We start from the raw sequence: 23,174 nt of genomic DNA, 5'->3' as shown, positions 1-23,174 counted from the left end.
ATCAAAAGAACAAAACCTACTACCACAAAAACACATTTAAGTACATAGCCCTCAGGTACTATAAAGCAACTGTAAAATCAAATCTACATAGCAACCAGCTAGCAACATAATGACAGGATCAAAAATCACACATATCAATATTAACCTTGAATGTAAATGGGGTAAATGTTCCACTGAAAGGACACAGAGTGGCAAACTGTGTAAAAGACAAGATTCAACCTTCTGCTTTCTTCCAGGGACCCATTTCACATGTAACAATACCCACAGGTTCAAAGTAAAAGAATAAGGAAAGATCTACCATGCAAATGGAAAACAAAAAAGAGAAAGCGTCCCTATTTCTATATCAGATGAAACAGACTTTTCACCAATAAAAATTAAGAAGGACAGTGAAGGGCATTGCATAATATTAATGAGTACAATTGAACAAGGAGACTTAACCATTCTAAATGTATACATACCCAACATTGGAGCACCCAGTTTAATAAAACAAGTTCTTCTTGGCCTATGAGAAGACTTAGACAATCACACAGTAATGATGGGAGACTTCAACGCCCCACTGACAGCCTTAGATTGTCAAAGCAGAAAAACAACAAAGAAACTGTGGACTTAAACTCAACATTTGACCAATTGGTCCTAGTAGACATCTACAGAACACTCCACCCAACAACCACAGAATATACATTATTCTCATCTGCACACAGAACATATTTTAAGATTGATGACATGCTTACTCATAACGGAAATCTCAATAAATTAAAAAAATTAAAATCATACCAACTACATTCTTGGATCACAGTGCAATAAAAATAGAAATTGATAGCAAAAAAATCTATAGTATACAAATACATGAAAATTAAACAATTTATTCCTGAATAATCCCTGGGTGAACATTAAAATAAAAAAATTCTTTGAAATTAATGAAAATAGGTATAAAACTTATCCAAATCTCTAGGATACAACTGAAGCAATGTTAAGAGGGAAGTCTATAGCCCTAAATACCTTCATTAAAAAGTTAGAAAGAGTTCAAATTAGCACTCTAACTTTGCACTGAAAGGACCTAGGAAAAATAAAAAGAAGAAACCAACCCCAAAACTAGCAGACATAAAGAAATAACTAAAATTAGAGAACAATAAAATTGACATGCAAAAATATATTTTAAAAATTGATGAAACCAAGACTTGTTTTTTGAAAAAAATAAGCAAGGTTGACATACCACTAGCTATATTAGCAAAGAAAAAAAAATAGAAGATCCAAATAAGTACAGTCAGAAATGATAAAGGTGACATCACAACTGATCCCACAGAAACACAAAGGATTCTCAGAGAGTATTACAAGCAACTCTATGCACACAAATTTTAAAATCTAGAAGAAATAGATAAATGCCTGGAAACATATAATTTCCCAAGATTGAATCAGGCAGAGATTGAAACCCTGAAAAGACCCATAACAAGTTCTGAAGTTCAATCAGTAATAAGAAACCTACCAATCAAAAAAGCCCTGGACCAGATGGATTCACAGCTGAATTTTACCAGATCTATAAAGAAGAACTGGTACCAATCCTACTGAAACTATTCCAAAAAATTGAAGTGGAGGGACTCCTCCCTAACTCATTTTATGAAGCCAGAATCAGCCTAATACCAAAATCTGACAGAGACACAACAAAGAAATAAAACTACAGGCCAGTATCCCTTATGATCATAGTTGTAAAAATCCTCAACAGAATACTATAAAACAGAATTCAATGGCACATCAAAAAACTAATTCACCACAATCAAGTGGGCTTGATTCCTGGGATGCAAGGTTGGTTCAAAATATGTAAATCAATAAATGTGATTCATCACATAAGCAGAATTAAAAGCAAAAACAATGTGATCATCTCAATAGACACAGAAAAAACTTGTGATAAAATTCAACATCTCTTCATGATAAAAACCCCCAACAGACTAGGCATCAAAGGAATATACCTCAAAATAAGAAGAGCCATCTTTAACAAACACACAACCAACATCATACTGAATGAGCAAAAACTAGAACTGTCCGCCTTGAGAAATGGAACCAGACAAAGATGTCCATTCTCACCACGCCTATTTGACATAATACGAGAAGTCTTAGCCAGAGCATTCAAATAAGAGAAAGAAATAAAAGGCATCCAAATATGAAAAAAAGTCAAAATATATCTCTTCACTGATGATATGGTTCTGTACTTAGAAAACTCTAAAGACTCTGCCAAAAGGCTACTAGAAATGATAAGTGACTTTAACACAGTTTCAGGATAAAAAATCAATGTTAAAAAATCAGTAGCAATTCTATACATCAATAATGTTTAGGCTAAAAGTCAATTCAGAACACAATTCCATTTACAGTAGCCACAAAGAAAATGAAATACGTAGGAATTCAGCTAACCACAGAGTTGAAAGTTCTGTACAAGAGGAACTGCAAAACTGCTGAAATAAATCAGAGATGACACAAATAAATGGAAAAAACATTCCATTCTCATGGATTATAGGACCAATATCATTAAAATGGCCATATACCTGAAGCAATTTACAGATTCAACTACTTCTATCAAACTAACAATGTCATTCTTCACAGAATTAGAGAAAACTATTCTAAAATTCATATGGAACCAAAAAAGAGCCCAAATAGCCAAAGCAATCCTAAGCAAAAGAACAAAGTTGGAGGCATCACACTGCTCTACTTCAAACTATAAGCCTCCAGTAACCAAAACAGCATGGTATTGGTACAAAGACACATAAACCAATAGAACAGAATAGAAAACTCAGAAATAAAGATACCACCTACAACCATCAGATCTTCGATGAGGCTGACAATAGCAAGACATGAGGAGGTGACTCCCTATTCAATTAATGGTGCTGGGATAACGGGCTAGCCACATGCAGAAGATTGAAACTGGGCCCCTACCTCCCACCTTATATAAAAATTAACTAGAGATGGATTAAAGGTTTAAATGTAAGACATCAAACTATAGAAATCCTAAAATAAAACTGAAGAAATACCATTCTCAACATCGGCATTGGCAAATAATTTTTTGCCAAGTCCCCAAAAGCAATTACAACAAAAGCAAAAATGGACAAATGGTACCTAATTAAACTAAAGAGCTTCTGCACAGTGAAATAAACTATCAACAAAGTAAACAGACGACCTACAGAATGGGAGGAAATATTTGTGAACTATGTGTCTGACAAAGGTCTAATATACAGAATCTTTAAGGAACTTAAATCAACAAGCAAAAAACAAATAACCTCATTAAAAATGGGCAAAGGAAATGAACAGATACTTTTCAAAGGAAGACATACAAGTGGCCAGCAAACATAAAAAATACTGAACATCACTAAGCATCAGAGAATTGCAAATGAAAACCACAATGAGATACTATCTCACACCAGGCAAAATCGCTATTACTACAAAGTCAGGAAACAATAGATGCTGGTGATGCAGTGGATAAAGAGAACGCTTATACACTATTGTTGGGAATGTAAATGAGTTCAGCCACTGTAAAAAGCAGTTTGGAGATATTTCAAATAACTTAAAACAGAGCTACAATTCAACCTAGCCATCCCATTACTGGGTATATACTCAAAGGAAAATCAATCATTATACCAAAAAGTTACATGGACTCATATGTTCAGTGTCATTCTATTCACAATGGCAAAGACGTGGAATCAACCTGGGTGCCCATCAATGGTGGACTGGATAGCGAAAATGTGCTCCATATACACTGTAGAATACTATGCAGCCATATAAAAATAATTAATCTTGTCCTTTGCAGAAACATAGATGGAGCTGGAGGCCATAATCTTAAGTGAATTAGCACACAAACAGAAAACCAAATACTGCATTTTCTCACTTACAAGTGGAAGCTAAGCATTGAGTACACAGGGACGTCAACATAGGAGCAATTGACACTGTAGACTACTATGGTGGGAAGGGATGGAGTGTAGCGTGGGTTGAAAAACTACTTATTGGCTATTATGCTCACTACCTGGGTGCAATACACTCATGTAACAAATCTGCACATGTACCCCCTGAATCTGAAATAAAAGTTGAGAAAATAAATCATAGAGTAAACTCAGGATTTTGGCTATCTGTAAAGGGTCATTTTTGCTACATATTGTAGAACTCATGATATAAAGCTAAGGGTACAGATACTGTTAGAAGTGGATAAATATGAAGATAGATTAAATAGAGATAGAGAGATTATAGACAGATTAGATAGATAGATAGATAGATAGATAGATAGATAGATAGATAGCTGGATGGATGGATAGACAGACAGACAGGCTAGTGATATTACATACTTAACTAGCGTTCATATGTTATCCATATAAATTTACTAGAATGTATTGTCCATCTGGGCTGCAAATTTCATTCCATATGGCATGAATTTTAACTGAATGTTTGCTTGGAAAATGCTTTGTTATCCTGTAATGCTACCATGCAAAGTGTAATATCTATTTCCTCCCCTCGCCTCCTCTCTTCTCTCCCTTTTCTCTCTCACCTTCATCTTTCCCATTTACCTACTTTCATCTGTCTCTCTCTTTCACCACTATGTTCTTCTCTTCCTTCTTCACCCCATTGTTCTTTCAGTATGACCATTTTCCCCTGACCATTTATCAAAAATTAATGTAAAATAAGCAGCCTTTTCAGTGTATTTAAATCCCCAAATTCTTATCATTTTAGCAAAATTTTGAGCTTTACCCACAAATGAATGAAAGAAAGGCTATGTCAAATTGCTGGTCTTAAAACAGAATATATCTCACAACTATTTCTTAAAACAAAATTATTTTCCAGGATTATAAAAATATGTGAGTTGAATTTCCTGATATGAAAGCATAGGCTCTAAGTATTTTTGGAACATTGATTAACACCAAGCTGATAACATGCATTTCAGATGGCATAGGAGTAACTGTTCCTAAGGGCACAAGGGTGTATTAGATAATTTCTTGGGGTCTTCTCTTAATTCTATTAAGAGCAAATGTCTGGCTTCAGGATTTTTAATTTACTCCGTTTTAAGTTAAGTATAGTTTAGTCATACTTTTACTGTTTCATTTTCAATTCCTTTCTGTAAAAATTGAGGTGATTGTGATAGCTAATATTAAATTTCATGAAGCTCAACTTCATAATTTACCTCTCTTGGAAAAGATACATCTTAAGAAATTTTTGGTAGTGGTCTGTCTGTAGCGATTAAAATGGGTATGTTATTTACCCTTCACGTAAAGTGGTAGCCATTGCCTGAAAACCAATGATTGATAACATAAGCACATTAAATTTTATTTGAGGTGTGATATTGTAATATATATATATAATTTTTGATTGAAATAGTTTTATGATAAATTGAAAGCAATCAAACTAAGAATGAAGTTTCTTCACAACCAAAAATAATCTTGGAAAGCTATTTGGCAAACTAAAGAAAGATGTTAAAATATACTAACCAAAAGTGTGAAAATGTGACTCAACATTTCATATCTTTTTTTTTCCAAACAGGAATGTTCTAATTTTATTTGATTTTATAGGAAAAGGATGATGACCAGATTAAGTGTCTTTACTAATTTTACTTGAAAAAACTGCTTGTAAATACAAATACACACCTAGCACAGTTACCTCTTATGTCCTGAAATGCTTTCAGCCATATTTTCCCAACCATTCCATGCCATTTCATTTTGTTTCAAACACTGATTCTCTTTTTGGAAAGCCTTTAACCTCCTGCTTTTGCCATGGTCACCCTGACATATGCCTGGAGTTCAGTGATTTCCAGATGAACTCAGTATACATTACATCAAGTCAATGGTTAGTATTTGTCAAACTACATTGCAGTTGTTTTGCTACTTAACTACCTCTCCTTAGCTGGTATCTCTCCCACAAAATTTAAAGTTCCTAAAGCACTGATATTGTATCTGATATTCCTGTCCCCAAAGCCTGGAAACAATGCCAGGCAAATTTAAGGCATTTGGTAATTAGTCTTTGATTAATGCATAGTTGAATAAATAAATAAACGAATAAATGTGGAAGAGAAAGGAAAACAGTAAGGGACAGGTGTAGTGGACAGGGCTTTTTTTTTTTTTTTTTTTTTTTTTTTGTCAGAATAGTGATTCTGTCCTTGAAAAAGGTATTCTACTTTCTTAAATATCAATGTTCTCATATGTAAAATCAATATATTACTCAGGCCAAATGACAGTGTATGGCTCAAATTAAATGCCATATGTCCATGTCTGACACACAAGTACTGAATGTTAGTTATTTCTTCCTTTCTAGATTTTCAGGTAATGTAGCCCATGAAGTCACCCTAATTAATAAGCCTAAATATTTGTTTATATTCTTTAGAATGGATTTGGTATATATAATGCTCTTAAAGTAATTTTTCAAAAAGTGTATCTGTTTTTTTCCTCCAATATAATAAAAGCTCCTCAAATGTAAACATACTTTTGTGTTTACCATGAGTACCATGAGTTTACCATGGTAAACACAAGACCAAGTTCTGGTTTACCAAGAACAGTCTTCGTGTCTATTGTCTGAAATAATGATTGATCATTCTTCTTTTCCCCTCAAATATGTGCCAGTTACACTATAAATTATCTACTATATGCAATTAATATCCATAGCTCTCTAGGGATAACTGTACTGTTTTATTTTTTAAAATGTATTATTTAACAAAACACATTTAAAATCAATTTTGCTAAATGTAAATATCAAAAACTATAATTTTAAAATGAATGAATAAAACTACATATATAGAAATTACATGTTCGAATTGACATATTTTCATTTTTCTAAGTAATTATTCCAGAGAATGGTTTGAGCAAGTCCCCATTTCCAGAACTTTTATGGTGACACCTTTATCTTTAATTACCAATTCATTTAAAAAAATTTAATAAAATCTTAAACACAAACTTATGAGGAAAGAATTAGTTTTTTAATTGAGTAACTGAACATAGTTTGTAAACACTGTATTTACTTATTATTTTATTCTTGTGAAATTTGGAACTTCCTGAAACCCATTACATCAAATAGCACTAGCAATTTGGAGAATATGGCTGCTTTTGAGAATGTATTCTTTGTATATTTCATGTAAATAAAGGTGAAGAACAGGCGGGTGCGGTGGCTCATGACCAACAATTTGGGAGGCTGATGCAGTAGGATCTCTTGAGGCCAGGAGTTTGAGTCCAGCCTAGGCAACATAGCAAGACCCTGTCTCTATAAAAAATAAAATAAAATAAACAGCCAAGTGTGGTGGCACACTCTTGTAGTCCCAGCTACTAGGGACACTGTGGATCACTTGAGCCCAGGAGTTCAATGCTGCAATGAGCTGTGCTCACATCACTGCACTCCAGCCTGGGCGACAAGAGCAAGACCCTCCCTCTCTCTCTAAAAAAAAAGACCAAGTTCTGGTTTACCAAGAACAGTCTTCGTGTCTATTGTCTGAAATAATGATCGATCGTTCTTCTTTTCCCCTCAAATATGTGCCAGTTACACTATAAATTATCTACTATATGCAATTAATGAGACATTGCAATTAATGCAAGACATTGCAGAGAATGGAGACAAATTAGGGTCTTACTACCTTAATTTTATTTAAATGTTACAGAAGACTTTGAGTGAGGCAATATTATCCCCATTTCATAAGTGAGGAGATTGAGGCTTATTAAGGAACAATGAACTCAGCGTGGTCACTGAATTTTTTCCTTTACATTCTGAGCATATGCTGAAGTTTTGAATTTCTAATAAGACTATGACCAAGCTGATTTTTAATTTTTGATTATATTGATTAGAAATGATGTTTAAAGCAATTACTTAGCCATATTGTGTAAGCAGCACATTCATTGAGTCAACATTTATCAACCACCTGAAACGTATTTGATTGCAGGGATAGATGTTTGATAATTATTTAAAATTAAGGTATGAAGACTGTCCAAGAAATACAAGGACATGGATATTTGCAAGGGATTCATTTTCTTCTTCTATATGTACCCTTTTCTAAAATTTATTATTCTGAGAACAGTGCCGCAATTAAGGAGTTCTGTCTGCATTTAAATCAATCTTCTCTTTCAGAGTGTATGTTTCTCATGAATCTTAACTGTGTCGCATTACCCCAGGGTCTCAAAACTTCAAGGACCAAAATAAGAAACCACTCAAATTATAGATTTAGGTGTTAGGAAAGTGAATGACTTTAATAGCTACATAAGAAATCCTTTTTGAAAGCCAGATGTTTTCTGGTTGTTAGCTTTCAACAAAATCGGAGGTTGATTTAATCAAGGTATTTAATGATTATTATAAAATATATCTTTATTCTAGTATATATGCAGAAGAAATCAGAAAATTTGAGTAATATTGCTGATAAAAACCATAACAACAACACAACCTTTTTTCTTTTCCATCTACTTACTTCTGGGAACAGAGTTTCTCAACAATAAATCTACAAAACTGAAAATTAGAACTCTGTCTAATTCTAATAGGATGTTTGAATTGAAACATAAGCTAGTTTAAAAAAGATAAAACTCCAGTTGTATCATACAAACATACTTTTTTTGTGTTATCCAGACATAATATTGTATTTTCTATGTTTTTCAGCATTTTAATATATTTATTCTGTTCTTGTACATTGTATGGTAATAATATTTGTGAATACTGCTCATTTCAAGAGACAAGTTTTAACACTTACAACCATATAGTCATTTAAAATTTAAAAAGAAAAATATTTTAAGTGTATATTATATATTTTTGCAGCAACAAAATATAATATTACTGATAAAATACTTTAAGGCACACAATATAGAAAGATAGTACAATATAGTAAAATAAAATTATGTGCAGGAGAAAAGGAAAAAAGTTGAAGGAATAAAAGGGATGGTATAAAATTTCAATTTTTAAGAGCTCTTGAGGTTTTTAATAGAAGATGGGCATTAAATTGCTAGATCGTCTTTATTCCATTTGATTCATTTAAATGAGTATCATCTGTCAATACCTATGAGGTACTGTAATTTAAATCTCTTAAAATATTTAAATTTTGACAAAGAGAGGCTTCATAGTTTTTCAAACTGTATGTACCTAAGGGTACAAACCAACCAGGTTTGGAAAGTACAGTACTAGATGAAATGTTGGGCATGGAACTTAGCACAGCTCTGAGCCTGCTCCAAGACTGTTCAGTTCCTGCCCATTAGGACTTCTTGGGCCTGACTGAATGGGGCTTCCCTACAGAAAAAAAATGTGTCAAATGTCCCTGACTAAATTTAATACTTATTATTTCCTTTAGGCAGTTAACATGAGTTAAAGGGATGTGTTTTTTAGTGAGACAGAAACTTTTCCATCCTCCAGCAACTCCAACTCTCATGGCTTTTCAGAATGAGAATGATGGGACCGTACCTTGATATATAAGCTTTGGCCTCAACCACAATGGACAATGAATAATTCTAAATCTTGGCAATTTTTAGACCTGGACAACACCTTTCCTATTGCTACCAGGCAGAAGAGAAAATTGAGTTGTTTCCAAATAGACATTCAGAATTACGAGATAACATTATTATCAAAATAATCATAGGAAAAAATTATCTGGAAAAATTGTATACTTTGGCAATTTCAGTAACATTTAGAATAAAGCATTGTACTTAAAATAATTATATATTAGTAGTACTATTTCTCCCTCCTGCCTCTTTTAACATTAATCTATACTATTTTCATCTCCTCCCCCACCAAAGAAATATGAAAAAGAAAGTGTATTCTTATTGGCTGGAAAGATTCATAATTCCCAGCTAAAATAAAATAGTTTTCTGGCTGATGCAAATGCAGCAAATACATGAGATTATATTAAGAATATGTGATATTTTACCAAAAACATTTGATTTATGAGTTGCTCTACAATAACAAGGGATCTGGTGAATTTTCTGATCTCAATTGTGTTAGACCCAGTTTACAGGCAAACATAAAAGTACATGGAGTTTATATTTGCATGGTAAAAATCTATTTGACAAACATTTTTTTTTCTTAAAACTTCGCTCTTAAACCTTGAGGTTTCTGTTTGAGGGATTATTTCTACTCACAACTCTGTGGGGAACATGAGTTACATGGCCTCGCTAACCATAAGAGGAAGTAAGATCCTAACACGTATCTAGAATATTTCACATATATAACTTATTTCCACAGCTAGGAAATCTATATAGTCATTTAAAAAATTTGATTATCATTTGAATAAATCCCATGTGGACTAAGATATCAGAAGGGAAAAATATTAATTTGAAAAAATTGAATAATATAGCTGCTTAAAAATTACTGGAAAATAAAACATAAATTTTCAAGTTTACTCACAATAATAATTAGAGTTATAGTTAAGGAGATAAATAGTTTCAGCAAATCATAAGTGATTTATGCAAGAGAAAACCATTTTAAAAATATATCATTGAGTGCTCTAAAAACAAAAGGATGGGAGCATGTCAAGGGACACAGGAGACAACCTGAAATAAAGGAGCTACCAATGATTAAAGCTGGGACAATATGAAAAACACATTAAATTATGTAATATTAAATTTCAAACCAGAGTGTAAAGTAAATATACATGAGTCTATACTGTTGTAAGTAAATAACTGAAAAAGTAAATAATTGAAGGAAAAGAGGCCAGCCATTACAGAAGAAATCTATTTAATATATGTAGATACTCTGTCTTCCAAGGGGCCAAGCTTAATTTACGCCATTTCTTACCAACCCTGTTGAGGGTATACTACTTTCCAAATAATAGAGTATGGGAAAGGGAAAATAGTAACTTTATGGTAGAGAAACCAGGCAAAAACTTTGTTTGTCAAGTGACAAAGGTTGACATCATTAATAATGTTATCTGGATGTCATGTACCACTAATATGATGTGATTGAGGACACTTCACCTTTGTGGTATGCTTATCCATTCATAGCCCAGTGTAATCAGGATGAAAACAGGCAAACATGTATGATTTCGTGGGATTAGGGGATATTCTATGGTACATTTGGCCAGTTCCTCTCCAGACCATCAAGGTCATGAGAAACAAAGAAAAGCTGTCACACACCAAAAGAAACTGGAGAGACATGACAACTAAGTAAATATGGTACCCTGAATTTGAACCTAAAATACAAAGAGCACATTAATGTCAATACTAGTAAAATCCAAGTAAAGTATTGAGTTTAGTTAATAATAATATACTAACATCAGTTTCTTAGTTTTGACAAGTGTCCCATAGTTAATGTAAGATAACAGTTAGAAAAACTGAATGAAGGATATACAGGAATTCTCTGTACTTTCTTTGCAGATTTTCTATAAATCAGAAATTATTCCCAAATTAAAATTTTATTAAAATAATTTTCTGGTTTATTTAGCAGTTTGCTAGTTAAATAATTACCTACACACTTAATTTATCAGAATGTAGGAGTCTCATCTAAAGAATTGAGGATCACTTTTCTGCATCCTTTCCATTGATGTTATAAACTTCATGCATAATTGGAGAATCAGAAATACTAATGAATAATAATTTAGGTTGTATGTGTAAATCATCATCCTTTATAGCCTTCAGGTTTAAAGTAGGTGGTTTTTATTATGTATGACTATGTCATCTTAGATACATTCACAAAGACACCACTTTTGGCTTATTCTGTTTCCTATCCTACTGAAGTCTCCACATTTGAACGATGTGTAAATGGAACATTTATTTTTACCTCTAAAAGTTGTCAAGTCATCTGAATATGATCTTTTATACAAATTGAAGAATTTGTTAAAGATATACAAAAAGAACATATTTTGCAACAAAACCTACATGTTTGCATTCAATATTTTTGGATTTTTGAGTTGAAAATCTTCATGTGTATTAAATATTTTTATTAATTCTTGTGTGTATATATGTATATGAAATAAGGTTGTGATTATTTAAAACAAATATGTGGTACTTTTTGAAGCACTGATTGTCAAACATAATGATTTTTTAGCTAAGATGGGGAAAAGAGATAATAATAATTTCATTCGTATTCATGACATTCTATAGCAGTTCAGAAAAGTGGAAAATATTTGGTACATTTTATTTGATAGTACTCCTAGTATATACAGCCTTACTGAATTGTATGCAATTGCCTCTCAATATCCGGGCCAGCTGTAACAGCTGTAATATACTTTGATCTATAAATTATAAAAGAACTCCCTTTTAAAAAAAAAAGGCTTTGTAAAAAAAAAATCACATCTTGTTGAAAAGTCTGGGAGTGACTAAAAGATTTAGAAAGATACAGAAATAAGAGTGATAAAACAGCAATTTGTTACTAAGTAGAGCTTTAAACAGTATATGAAACATGCTTCAGGTTAGTCAGAAGAGGTCCTCTGAATACACTGTGCATGCTTCCCTGAAATGAAACTGTATGTTATTGGTTAACCAGGATATTTAGCATAATCACTCTGCTAGACTGTGGTGGAGGGAGGTGATTATCACTGAGAACAGATGGGCAGGTCCACAGCACTGCCAGATTCTGCACAAGCTCCATTTATCGTTGGTTCTTGCTTTTTTCCTTCTGTGTTTTTAATTTTTTAAAAAACATTGTATGTTCTAGAGAACTAGCTTCACAAAAGGTCGGTGGCTGATGATCTTTCAGCTAAGATTTCAAATGTAGAAGAACGATTCAAAATGCTATCACTGTGTATGTAAGAAGGATGGGGCAGATTTCATTTTACCCTCTAGTCTCCCTCAATGCATGCACGGATTTATCTGTACGCTAAGCTCTCTGCTCTGCATCTGTAGCTCCTTGTGGATTATATTGTCTCAGTGATCAGAAATGATTTTCTCGGATATGAACACCGTTTCTGGCTCCCCTAAAGTGCATCCTCCTAATGGGACCCGGTTTTACACTTTTCAAGTAAGTGTGCTTTAAATGGCTTCACTACTTAGTAAGTTAATGTATTGTCAAACTTTTAACAAAGTGCTATATAAAGGAAGAAAGACTTAAAAAGGTTGGAAGTATTGAAGAAAATGTATGGAATGAATAATGTGCATGTCAGTTAAATCTACTTTAAACTGTGGGTATAGGATGGCATTAGGAGTCTCTGTGAATTAAAAAAAATAGTGAACACAATTTTCCACAGGAATTTTTAAATCTGCTACAGTGTCATCCTTGAAGGTTAATGAGATGTGATGTGTTTCCTGATATTGTTATTTATGGTTATAATATGGTAAACATTGTAGAGTTACTTTCCTTGTGCGTCGCAGAAAGAGTAAGATTTTATGAACTTTGCAAACTAAGTCCTCTTGGCTTAGAAAAATATTTTGCATTTCATATACACAGTTTAACATAATTCCCATTATTTAATTTTCTTATGTGTATAACATAAGGACAATAAACAATACAGGAGGTTTAAGAACCAAGTTTAGTATGCTTTCTAATTTGAAATAGAGTAGAAACTCATTAAGATGGAAGATTTTCTGTGTTATCGAAAAGTCAAAATGATTTATAATATAAATGTGAGTTACAAAGCTGTTACCTACTAAATGTATTTCAATTGCCTGTGAATAAATCAGCCATCAGTCTAGAAAATGGCTAAGTCTAAACTAGATCAGATTCTATCTTCTTTTTATCTTCAAACTGTGCCTTTCATTCCTAAGGTTTACTTTGTAATTCAGTCATATCATCGTTACATGAAAAAGGAACTTGATATTCTTTTCCCTGTATATTATACATTATAGAAACATAAACAGCCTGACATTTAATTATTCTGGCTGTATAATTATACCATACTTGGAAAAAATAAGTATAACGGCCTAGAGAATTAATATAATAAAGGTGGTCAGAATTTTTTGAAGGGATCTCTAAATAAATGCACATCTGAATTATAAGTCTCTTGCCTTTGCAAACTGTAGGCAGTAGATATAATTACTCTTTCTCTCTCCCCTTTCTATACTTCTATTTTTAATTCTGTTGCCTCTTCTGTTTTACACTGATGTCTACTGATAGTGCAAGTCTGTGGTTTTACAAAATATATTCTCTTCCTACTGGTGATCTGCTTATTGTGGCAGTGATTCAAAATGCAAGTGCCCTGGGGCTGCTGTACAGAATTATTACTTTTTTTTCTCCTCTGTACACTGAGATATGAACACCTCTTACAATATCCTGCAGCTGGCTCTTTGGGTAGCATTTGACATTAGGTATTCTACTTCAGTCTCTTAAAGTTTAAGGGTCAGTTCATTCCATATGCTCGGTCATGACAGAGGCTTTTTACAATTCTTTCAGAAAAGATCTTACTGACACCTTTCTTGGCAGGTGACTTTCTTTGAAAACACACTGCAACAATTTTTAACTACCCCCTTTTTGTCGATAATAACATATTCTTGTAAAAACCGTATGAATTAAGATAAGATATAAATTTTACCAAACATAAACTCTGTTCTTCTACATTTTTAATTTCCTAAAATATTTGATCCTGAGGTCTATAGCAGACAATATGTGTTTAAGTTTTGATGTTTATCTTTTTGTTGCTATTGTCGTTTGTTTTTGCCTTTGGTGGAAGAAAGAGAGAAAGAAGGTTTTTAAAGCACAAAGATTAAAGTATATAATAGTCAACTCTTGGCTTTTTTTTTTCCAAAAGAAAGAATTAAATGATTATTACAATTATACTGAATGATTATTGGAATTATATATTGATTATAAAGAATTAAATGATTTTCTTACCTATATACATTAACCCATATTGAGGCAGCATATTTTCTTTGGTTGAAATGCTATAAAAACAAATGAGATGCTGTAAAGTAACAGACCATTTGTCAAAAACTGTATCTTGAGAAAATGATTAAATTTTCAAAAATGGTTGTCATTATGAAATGGTGCAAATGTACTTCTAAAATGATTCTGCATCAAGGAGTTGGGATTTTAATGCTTACTTCCTTAAAATAATTCTAGCACAGGAGTTAACATATGCAAATATATTTAAGAGAGCTTAGCATGAATAATACTGTGTTTTAGCTCCATATTCTCGTTAAACATCCAAACTATCCTGTCATTTTTTTCTGACATGGTATGCTATCACATTTTAAGAGTAAGATTTAGAATGTATTTGACCTAAGCAGTTCAAAGGTGAAAAGGCAACAAATAAGAAGTTGAAGGATATTCTTAGTACAAGACCTTGCTCTTCATTGCATCTTTAATTTAGACAAACACATTCATGCTTCTGTGCAAACACATATGCCTTTTTTAATAGAATATGTAACACTCAATTTAAGCTAATTCCCTTATGTGTGAATCATCAGTTTTATATTACTGTGAATATACTTGTGCCTGCAGTTTTCTACTCAGAGGTGCCTGGACCCTGGATGATGCCAGCACTCAATTTGCACTGTATGTCTAATGAATGACTTCTCATCAAAAGTCAAGTTCTAGAGTGTAGTTTCTAAAATGCCCTTTAATTGACAAAAGTTAAAATTAAGAGCTACTAGAGGAAAATAATATTTGCAGTATTCTTATGCATTAGAAGTGTCAATTTGTAGGACTCAAATATATACAAATGGAAAACCTACTTTAAAACAAACATATATATATATGTTTGTTTAAAGTATATTTAAACAATTTATATATATATATAAATATATAATATATTTATATATATATATAAACACAGTGAATTTTGTTACCTTTATGTCCATAAAAATGATGTCTCAACATGATTCTACATTTGTTCTTTCATAGCTTTATCTTTGTAAATAACACCATCTATTTGCTCTACTAACCCTACTGAGTGGTTAATCATGACTTAATGTGTCCCTCCTCCCAGATATCCTGGCCACCACCATGGCTCCCCTCATTTCCTAGAAATTAAGTACCTTCACTCAGCTGTTTTCAAACCATATCCGCACAGTCCTAAACTTTCACGGGAGTTTGTCAGTAGTTGCTAGCAACAGCAGGGAAAAGATTTTTATTTTATTTTATTTTTATTTTTAGACAGCATCTCGCTCTGTTGCCCAGGCTGGAGTACAGTGGCCCAATAAAAGCTCACTGCAGCCTCAGCCTCCCAGGCTCAAGCGATCCTCCCACCTTAGCCCCACAAGTAGCTGGGACTATAGGCACACACCACCACACCCAGTTACTTTTTTAATGTTCTGTATAGATGGAAGTCTCACTATATTTTCCAGGGTCTTGAACTCCTGGGCTCAAGCAATCCTCCAACACTGGCCTCCCAAAGTGCTGGGATTACAGGAGTGAGCCACCCCACCAGGCTAAGAAACATTCTTTTGAGGCTCACAAAGTTTCTCTATTCTACATTTACATTTTTTATTCATGAGTTCTCTGTGAAAACTTTCATAAATAACAACAGTGTGTTACTATCACATACAAAACAAAATGAAGTTCGCAACCCATTTCTTCAAACCAAAGGAATAATTTCTGATAGAAGGCATTATATCTCCTGGGCCCATAGAAGAATTATTTCTGTTTAAGATATATTTATTTATTTGTTTAGCCATTGAATCCTAGCATTAATAACATTATCTGTCAGAACTATGTATAGAAGTGGCTAACTCTTCATACCTACTGAAAACAAGAGAAAGAAACTTTACTATAGGTTTGGAAACATAGTAACCTCCTGCTTCCGTGCTTAAAATACTTCTCTTCTCCAACCATTCTGGCACCAGACACTGGTTTTCTGGAAGACAATTTTTCCATGAACTTGAGAAGGGGACGGGAAGGGATGGTTTCAGGGAAGGGATCTAAGATGTTCCATCTTAGATCATCAGGCATGAGATTTCTGTAAGGCAGGTGCAACATAGATCCCTCATAAGCACAGTTCACAATAGGGTTCACACTCCTATGAGCATCTAATGCCACCACTGATCTGACAGGAGGCAGAGCTCAGGCGGTAATGTGAGTAATGGGGAGCAGCTGTAAATACAGATGAAGCTTTGCTCAATTGCCCACTGCTCACCTTCTGTTCTGCAGCCTAGTTCCTAACCGGCCATGGACAGGTACCACCAGTTGGGATCACTGCCTTAAGTGATAGAAATTATCTTCCCAGCTTGGCATAAAAAAGACCTTCCTGATATGGGACACACTCTACTTTCTTTCCTAAAAAAGTTGTTTGCATGCTTTTCTGTGTGATTGTCTTTGCCTCTTCACTCAAAGTGCCCACTGGAAAATTTTTCTTAAAGACTTATCTCACATGCTACCTCCTCTGTGAAGCCTTCACCCATTCCTGCACACTGTATTAAATGCCTTTTGTAAAAAATCCTCTTTATTTGTTCATACTGCTACCAAAACAAATTTTATGCTTTGTTATAATCCCCAAGACCATTTTATTAAGCTGTGTTCCTCATACATGGAGACCAATAATATGTGTGTAAGGTGGAAAATATATTTCAAAAATAAATGATTTACCTATTAAAATTTAACACAGTAAGCAACTAATTATTTTTCTTTTAACTATATAGGCAGTTAGTGAGACATAACTATTTATTAATAGGGATAGTATCTAAAGATGTATAAATGTAAATTTGCTTGTGTACCACACAAAGTAAGATTATTTAAAATATGTAACAGATACATGAGTGACCAAGGAAAATTTTTAATTTTATTGTTTTTTAATATTTCTATGGTAGCTAGCCAAAGCCTTTTTGAGGATTTTTAATACCTCTTTACCATTTTTATTAATTGGGGTTTTTCTTATTTTACCAAGAGAACTTTAAATTTTTATTGTATATAGTCTCATACTTGGCAGATAGGATTAGCACCTGAAATAGGAGACTGATATGTAAACTGAAAATCTCAATTGCATGAAGAAATTTTATTCAAAAAGATACTTAGCTGGGCATGGTGGCTCATGCCTGTGTTCTCAGCACTTTGCAAGGCCGAGGCAAGTGGAACTCCTGAGCTCAGGAGTTCAAGACCAGCTTAGGCAACACAGAGAAACCCCGTCTCTATCAAAAATACAAAAAAATTAGCTGGGCATGGTGGTACACACCTGTGGTCAAAGCTACTTGGGAGACTGAGGTCGGAGGATCGCTTGAGCCTGGGATGCAGAGGTTGCAGTGAGCCAAGATCGCACCAGTGAATTCCAACCTGGGTGACAGAGTGATACCCTGTGTATTAGTTCGATTTCATGCTGCTGATAAAGATATACCCAAGACTGGGAAGAAAAAGAGGTTTAGTAGACTTTCAGTTCCCTGTGACTGAGGAGGCCTCACAATCATGGTGGAAGGCAAAGAGGAGCAAGTCATGTCTTAAGTGGATGGCAGTAGGCAAAGAGAGAGCTTGTGCTCTTCTTTTTAAAACCGTCAGATCTCATGAGACTCATTCACTATCATGAGAATAATAAAGGAAAGACCCACCACCATAATTCAACCACACCCCACTGGGTTCCTTCCACAACATGTAGGAAGTGTGGGAGTTACAATTAAAGATGAGATTTGGATGGGGACAGAATCAAACCATATTTTTCCATCCCAGACCCATCCCAAATGTCTTGTTCTCACATTTTAAAACCAATCATGCCTTCCCAACAGTCCCCCAAAATCTTAACTCATTTCAGCATTAACTCAAAAGTCCACAGTCCAAAGTCTTACCTGAGACAAGGCAAGTTTCTTCTGCCTATGAGCCTGTAAAATCAAAAGCAAGTTGCATACTTCCTAAATACCATGGGGGCACAGGCATTGGGTTAATACAGCCATTCCAAACAGGAGAAATTGGCCAAAACAAAAGGACTACAGGCCCCATGCAAGTCTGAAATCCAGCAGTGCAGTCAAATCTTAAAGCTCCAAAATGATCTCCTTTGACTTCATGTCTCACATCCATTCATGCTGATGCAAGAGGTGGGTTCCCATGGTCATGGGCAATTCCGCCCCTATGGCTTTACAGGTACAGCCTCCTTCCTGGCTGCTTTCATGGGCCAATGTTGAGTGCCTGTGGCTTTTCCAGGTGTACAGTGCAAGGTGTCAGTGGATCTACCATTCTGGGGTCTGGAGGCAAGCAATGGTGGTTCCCCAGTAGAGATTGACCTCACATTTTTTTCTGCACTGCTGTAGCAGACGTTCTCCATGAGGACCCCACCCCTGCAGAAAACTTCTGCCTGGGCATCCAGGAATTTCCATACATCCTGTGAAATCTAGGCAGAAGGTCCCAAACCTCAATTCTTGACTTCTGTGCACCCACAGGCTCAACAGCATGTGGAAGCTGCCAAGGCTTCAGGCTTCCACCCTCTGAAGCAACAACCTGAGCTGAACTTTGGCCCCTTTTAATCACAGCTGGTGTAGCTGGGACGTAGGGCACCAAGTCCCTAGACTGCACATAGCAGAAGGACCCTGGGCCCGGCCCATGAAAACACTTTTTCCTCCTCTACCTCTGGGCCTGAGATGAGAGGGGCTGCCACAAAGGTCTCTGACATGCCCTGGAGACATTTTCACTATTGTCTTGGGGATTAACATTCAGCTTCTTGTTACTTATGCAAATTCCTGCAGCCGGCTTGAATTTCTCCTCAGAAAATGGGTTTTTCTTTTCTATAGCATTGTCAGGCTGCACATTTTCAAAACTTTTGTGCTCTGTTTCCCTTTTAAAACTAAGTGCCTTTAACAACACCCAAGTCACCTCTTGAATGCTTTGCTGCTTTGAAATTTCTTCTGCCAGATATCCTAAATCATCTCTCTCAAGTTCAAAGTTCCACAAATCTTTAGGGCAAGGGCAAAATGCCACCAGTCTCTTTGCTAAAACATAACAAGGGTCACCTTTGCTCCAGTTCCCAAAAAGATCCTCATCTCCATCTGAGACCACCTCAGCCTGGATTTTATTGTCCATATCATTATCAGCATTTTGGTCAAAGTCATTCAACAAGTCTCTAGGAAGTTCCAAATTGTCCCACATTTTCCTGTCTTCTTCTGAGCCCTCCAAACTGTTCCAACCTCTGCCAGTTATCCAGTTCCAAAGTTGCCCCCACATTTTCAATTATCTTTTCAGCAATACCCCACTCCTGGTACCAATTTACTGTATTAGTCCGTTTTCACACTGCTGATAAAGACATACCCAAGACTGGGAAGAAAAAGATGTTTAATGGACTTAACAGCTCCACATGGCTGAGGAGGCCTTACAGTCATGGCGGGAGGCAAGGAAGAGCAAATGACATCTTAAATAGATGGTGGCAGGCAAAGAGAGAGAGCTTGGGCAGGGAAACTCCCATTTTTAAAACCATCAGATCTCGTGAGACTCATTCACTATCACGAGAACAGCACAGGAAAGACCCACCCCCATAATTCAATCACCTCCCACCGGGTTCCTCCCACAACACATGGAAATTGAGAGAGTTAAAATTCAGGGTGAGATTTGGGTGGGGACACAGCCAAACCCTATCACCCTGTTTCAAAAATAAATAAATAGATAAATAAAATTGGAAAGAAAATAAAAAAGAAAAAGAAAAAAAGATACTAATGGTAATTAGTATATGGATAGCATCATATCTCTGTAATCAAATGAGGTTGAGGTAATTCTGGCTTTTCATCAAAGAACAAGATTTTCTACATTCTATCATTTTGTTGCTACCTAAGAGTCTGCCATTATTTTTCTATTATTTGGAGGACCATATAACTTCTTATGGTAGATAAATTTTAAATCCATCTGGAAATACCTCTCAGAATGCTTGGCATGTGTTATGTGTTCAAATAAAATTAATGAAGACAAAGTAACAATATACAGATGATACAAAATACCTCTTAGCTGCAAGATTACCTAGTAATATAGGCAGAGTTTCCCAGCCAAGAGAGAGAATCAGTATTTTGCTCTGTCACCCAATTGTATGCATTCATGCTTATGAATGGCAGAGATAATACAAGAGATGTTTAAAATAACTGGAACATAACCTAGAGACAGGAAATGGCTGAAAATAAAGTATGCAACCTCCAAAATACAAAGATAGCTTTAACTGTAATCCCTAAGACCTTGGATTTGGATTTAAGAATTTTCAGTGAGGAGTGAAAAAAAGCTTGGATTTGCTGTTAGAATACTGGATGTTTCCTTGGTTGGGATTTGGACGAGAACAGAGGGAACAATTCAGTAGCTTTTAAAAAAAATGCATATGAGTTGTCATGATTTCCCACTTAGAGATGAAAAAATGAAGGTCCATAAAGGTACCCAAATCAGCATTTAATAATGCAAAGAGGGAGTAATATAGTTTGTCTGAATCCAGAGCTATAAAACACAAAAATCCATGCTCTTTCCATTATATTCTGCTGCCTAAATTGTTAATTATTACATGCAGCAACAAAAGTATTCTAAACTATGTAATTTCCAATACTGTTTACCTATTAGGGCAGACATTTACAGAAATTTGTCTCCATAACTTGAAAACATTGCCTCACTGGATTTTTAAATTTAAGGCTTTTATTTAACTACACCCCCTCATGTAATCATTACTGATAGTATTTTCCTAGTTGCAAATACATATTTATTATAATCAAATTTCCAATAAACTTATATCCTGAAATTGCACTGAAAGATATAAAGGGCAACTCGAGGAAAACATCTGTCATAAATACACACCTTTGTTTTTTTAAGAATGTTCTGTATATCAGTGATAGCGACCATAGAAATCAATGAGTAGTCTTTGGGGCTCCAGATAGTAAGTTATAACTCTTCCATTTGCAGAAGTCTCTACCTAATACAAGTTAGCTAGGCTGTATATTATATGAGGGCAGGTGCTGCATCCTTATTCTCATTGTTAATTCACAGACATCAAGCAGATTGCCTAATACAAAACCATGATTAGTAAATAGGTGATGAATTTTATTACAAATTAAAAAGAAGAATGTTTTACTTAGTGTCATATAGTCATTGCTGGTATTCTGATTTAGTGCAACCTCCTTAAAATCACATAAATGCTTTTATGATTCTCAGGTTTAGGCATACAAATGTATTTCACTTGTACCTAGCTAAAATAACTCTATGTTTCAGGTATCATCTGGAGGGGAAAGAAATTGGAAGTATGTAAATGACTTGGCAAGTTCTTGATATAAAGTATTTAATACACCGAGTACAGTCCAGGTGGTTAGAAAGAGCCCAATAAAGCAGCTACTGAAACAGTGGTTTCAGTGGTATGGTATGGTCCATAGATCACACTAGAGTTGGCAAGGATGTGAGCTAATAAAAGAGAAAGTGAAACATATTTAATAGGTATAATAAATATAATTCAAAAGAATTTATAAAGTTGCTGAATATTATAAGAGGCAAAAGAGGAAAGGTCAGGTTTATCTTTAATATTTCTAGTGAAGGAGAGATGAATATGGAGAAGGAGCCGTTTGGAAAACAATATATTAAGTTCAGTTTTGAACAGATTGATTAGACAGCTGGAAACACAGGTTTGGCTCTCAGGAAAGAGGTCTGTCTGAGTAGTAGATGTTAATGTGGGAGACATCTGATTACTGGGTAGAGGAAGCCATGGAAGTAGATGAAATGGCTTTAGCAGAGAATGAGGAGATTGGGAGTAGGGTGGGGCTGGACACATTCACTTACACAGAATTATCATTATTTTGAGTGTGTGTGCTTGGTTTACTTTGTAAGTACATTTTGGAAGTTGTTTTCCTTATCACCCCTCCTTGAATATTACCCCTGAAGTTAATTAGATACTCCTGACTCCTAAATGTGTGTATTAGCTTTATTTTATAAATACTTTCTGGAAGCTTATATTCCCATTCAACCCCATCCTAGAATATTATCCCTGAAACTTAATTCAAGATAAATTCTCCTGTTCTTATACTTCCTTACCATAATAAATATATGTGTATCGCATTATTATACTAACCTTAGTTTTTTGCTTGTCTCTCTGCACGACTAGATTGGGAATTCCTAGAGAGCATATAATTTATTTCACTTAACTGGTCACATTTTTATTGACACCTAGCATAATTCCTGTCATATAGAAAGTTTCTATGCTTTTTGAATGAATAAATGAGTTCATATTTAAATTTTAGACTAAAATTAGTTTGCTAACTTTGACACACTTTGTTGTGAGGCACCATTATGTCAGACTTCAACAATGTTGAGAAAAACACTAGGCCTCTGCACTCAAGGGTCTTAGAGTTACCCCAAGGAAAACTATCAAAAAGTCACAATAGCATATTATTCTGTTCTCTAGAGTAGACAGATAAACAGAAATGCTTTGACTTTAAATGTACATACAGACAATATTATTATAAATTGGGTAATTTCAA

The 23,174-nt window shown here is 34.5% G+C and overlaps 1 protein-coding gene across 28 annotated transcripts in view; it reads left to right on the top strand.

The window, feature by feature from the left end:
* PPFIA2 (PTPRF interacting protein alpha 2) overlaps nt 1-23,174 on the top strand; it is a 502,911-nt gene that overhangs the window by 147,839 nt on the left and 331,898 nt on the right. For 2 of the 28 annotated variants that reach the window (XM_034936289.3, XM_034936288.3), the window contains exon 1: nt 12,437-12,867. The exons of 23 other annotated variants lie outside the window; for them this stretch is intronic. In XM_034936289.3, the coding sequence (XP_034792180.1) occupies nt 12,787-12,867 (81 nt within the window). In that variant the 5' untranslated portion in view covers nt 12,437-12,786. Of the gene's footprint in view, nt 1-12,436; nt 12,868-23,174 lie in introns of those variants that run through there. 3 more of the 28 variants (XM_055095949.2, XM_055095953.2, XM_055095952.2) reach the window with 3 other exon arrangements.

The sequence above is a fragment of the Pan paniscus genome, chromosome 10 (genome assembly GCF_029289425.2).
Source record: "Pan paniscus chromosome 10, NHGRI_mPanPan1-v2.0_pri, whole genome shotgun sequence".
Lineage (NCBI taxonomy): Eukaryota > Metazoa > Chordata > Mammalia > Primates > Hominidae > Pan > Pan paniscus.
The sequence above is the reverse complement of the archived record's forward strand: the minus strand, read 5'-3'. Positions and strand labels throughout refer to the sequence as shown.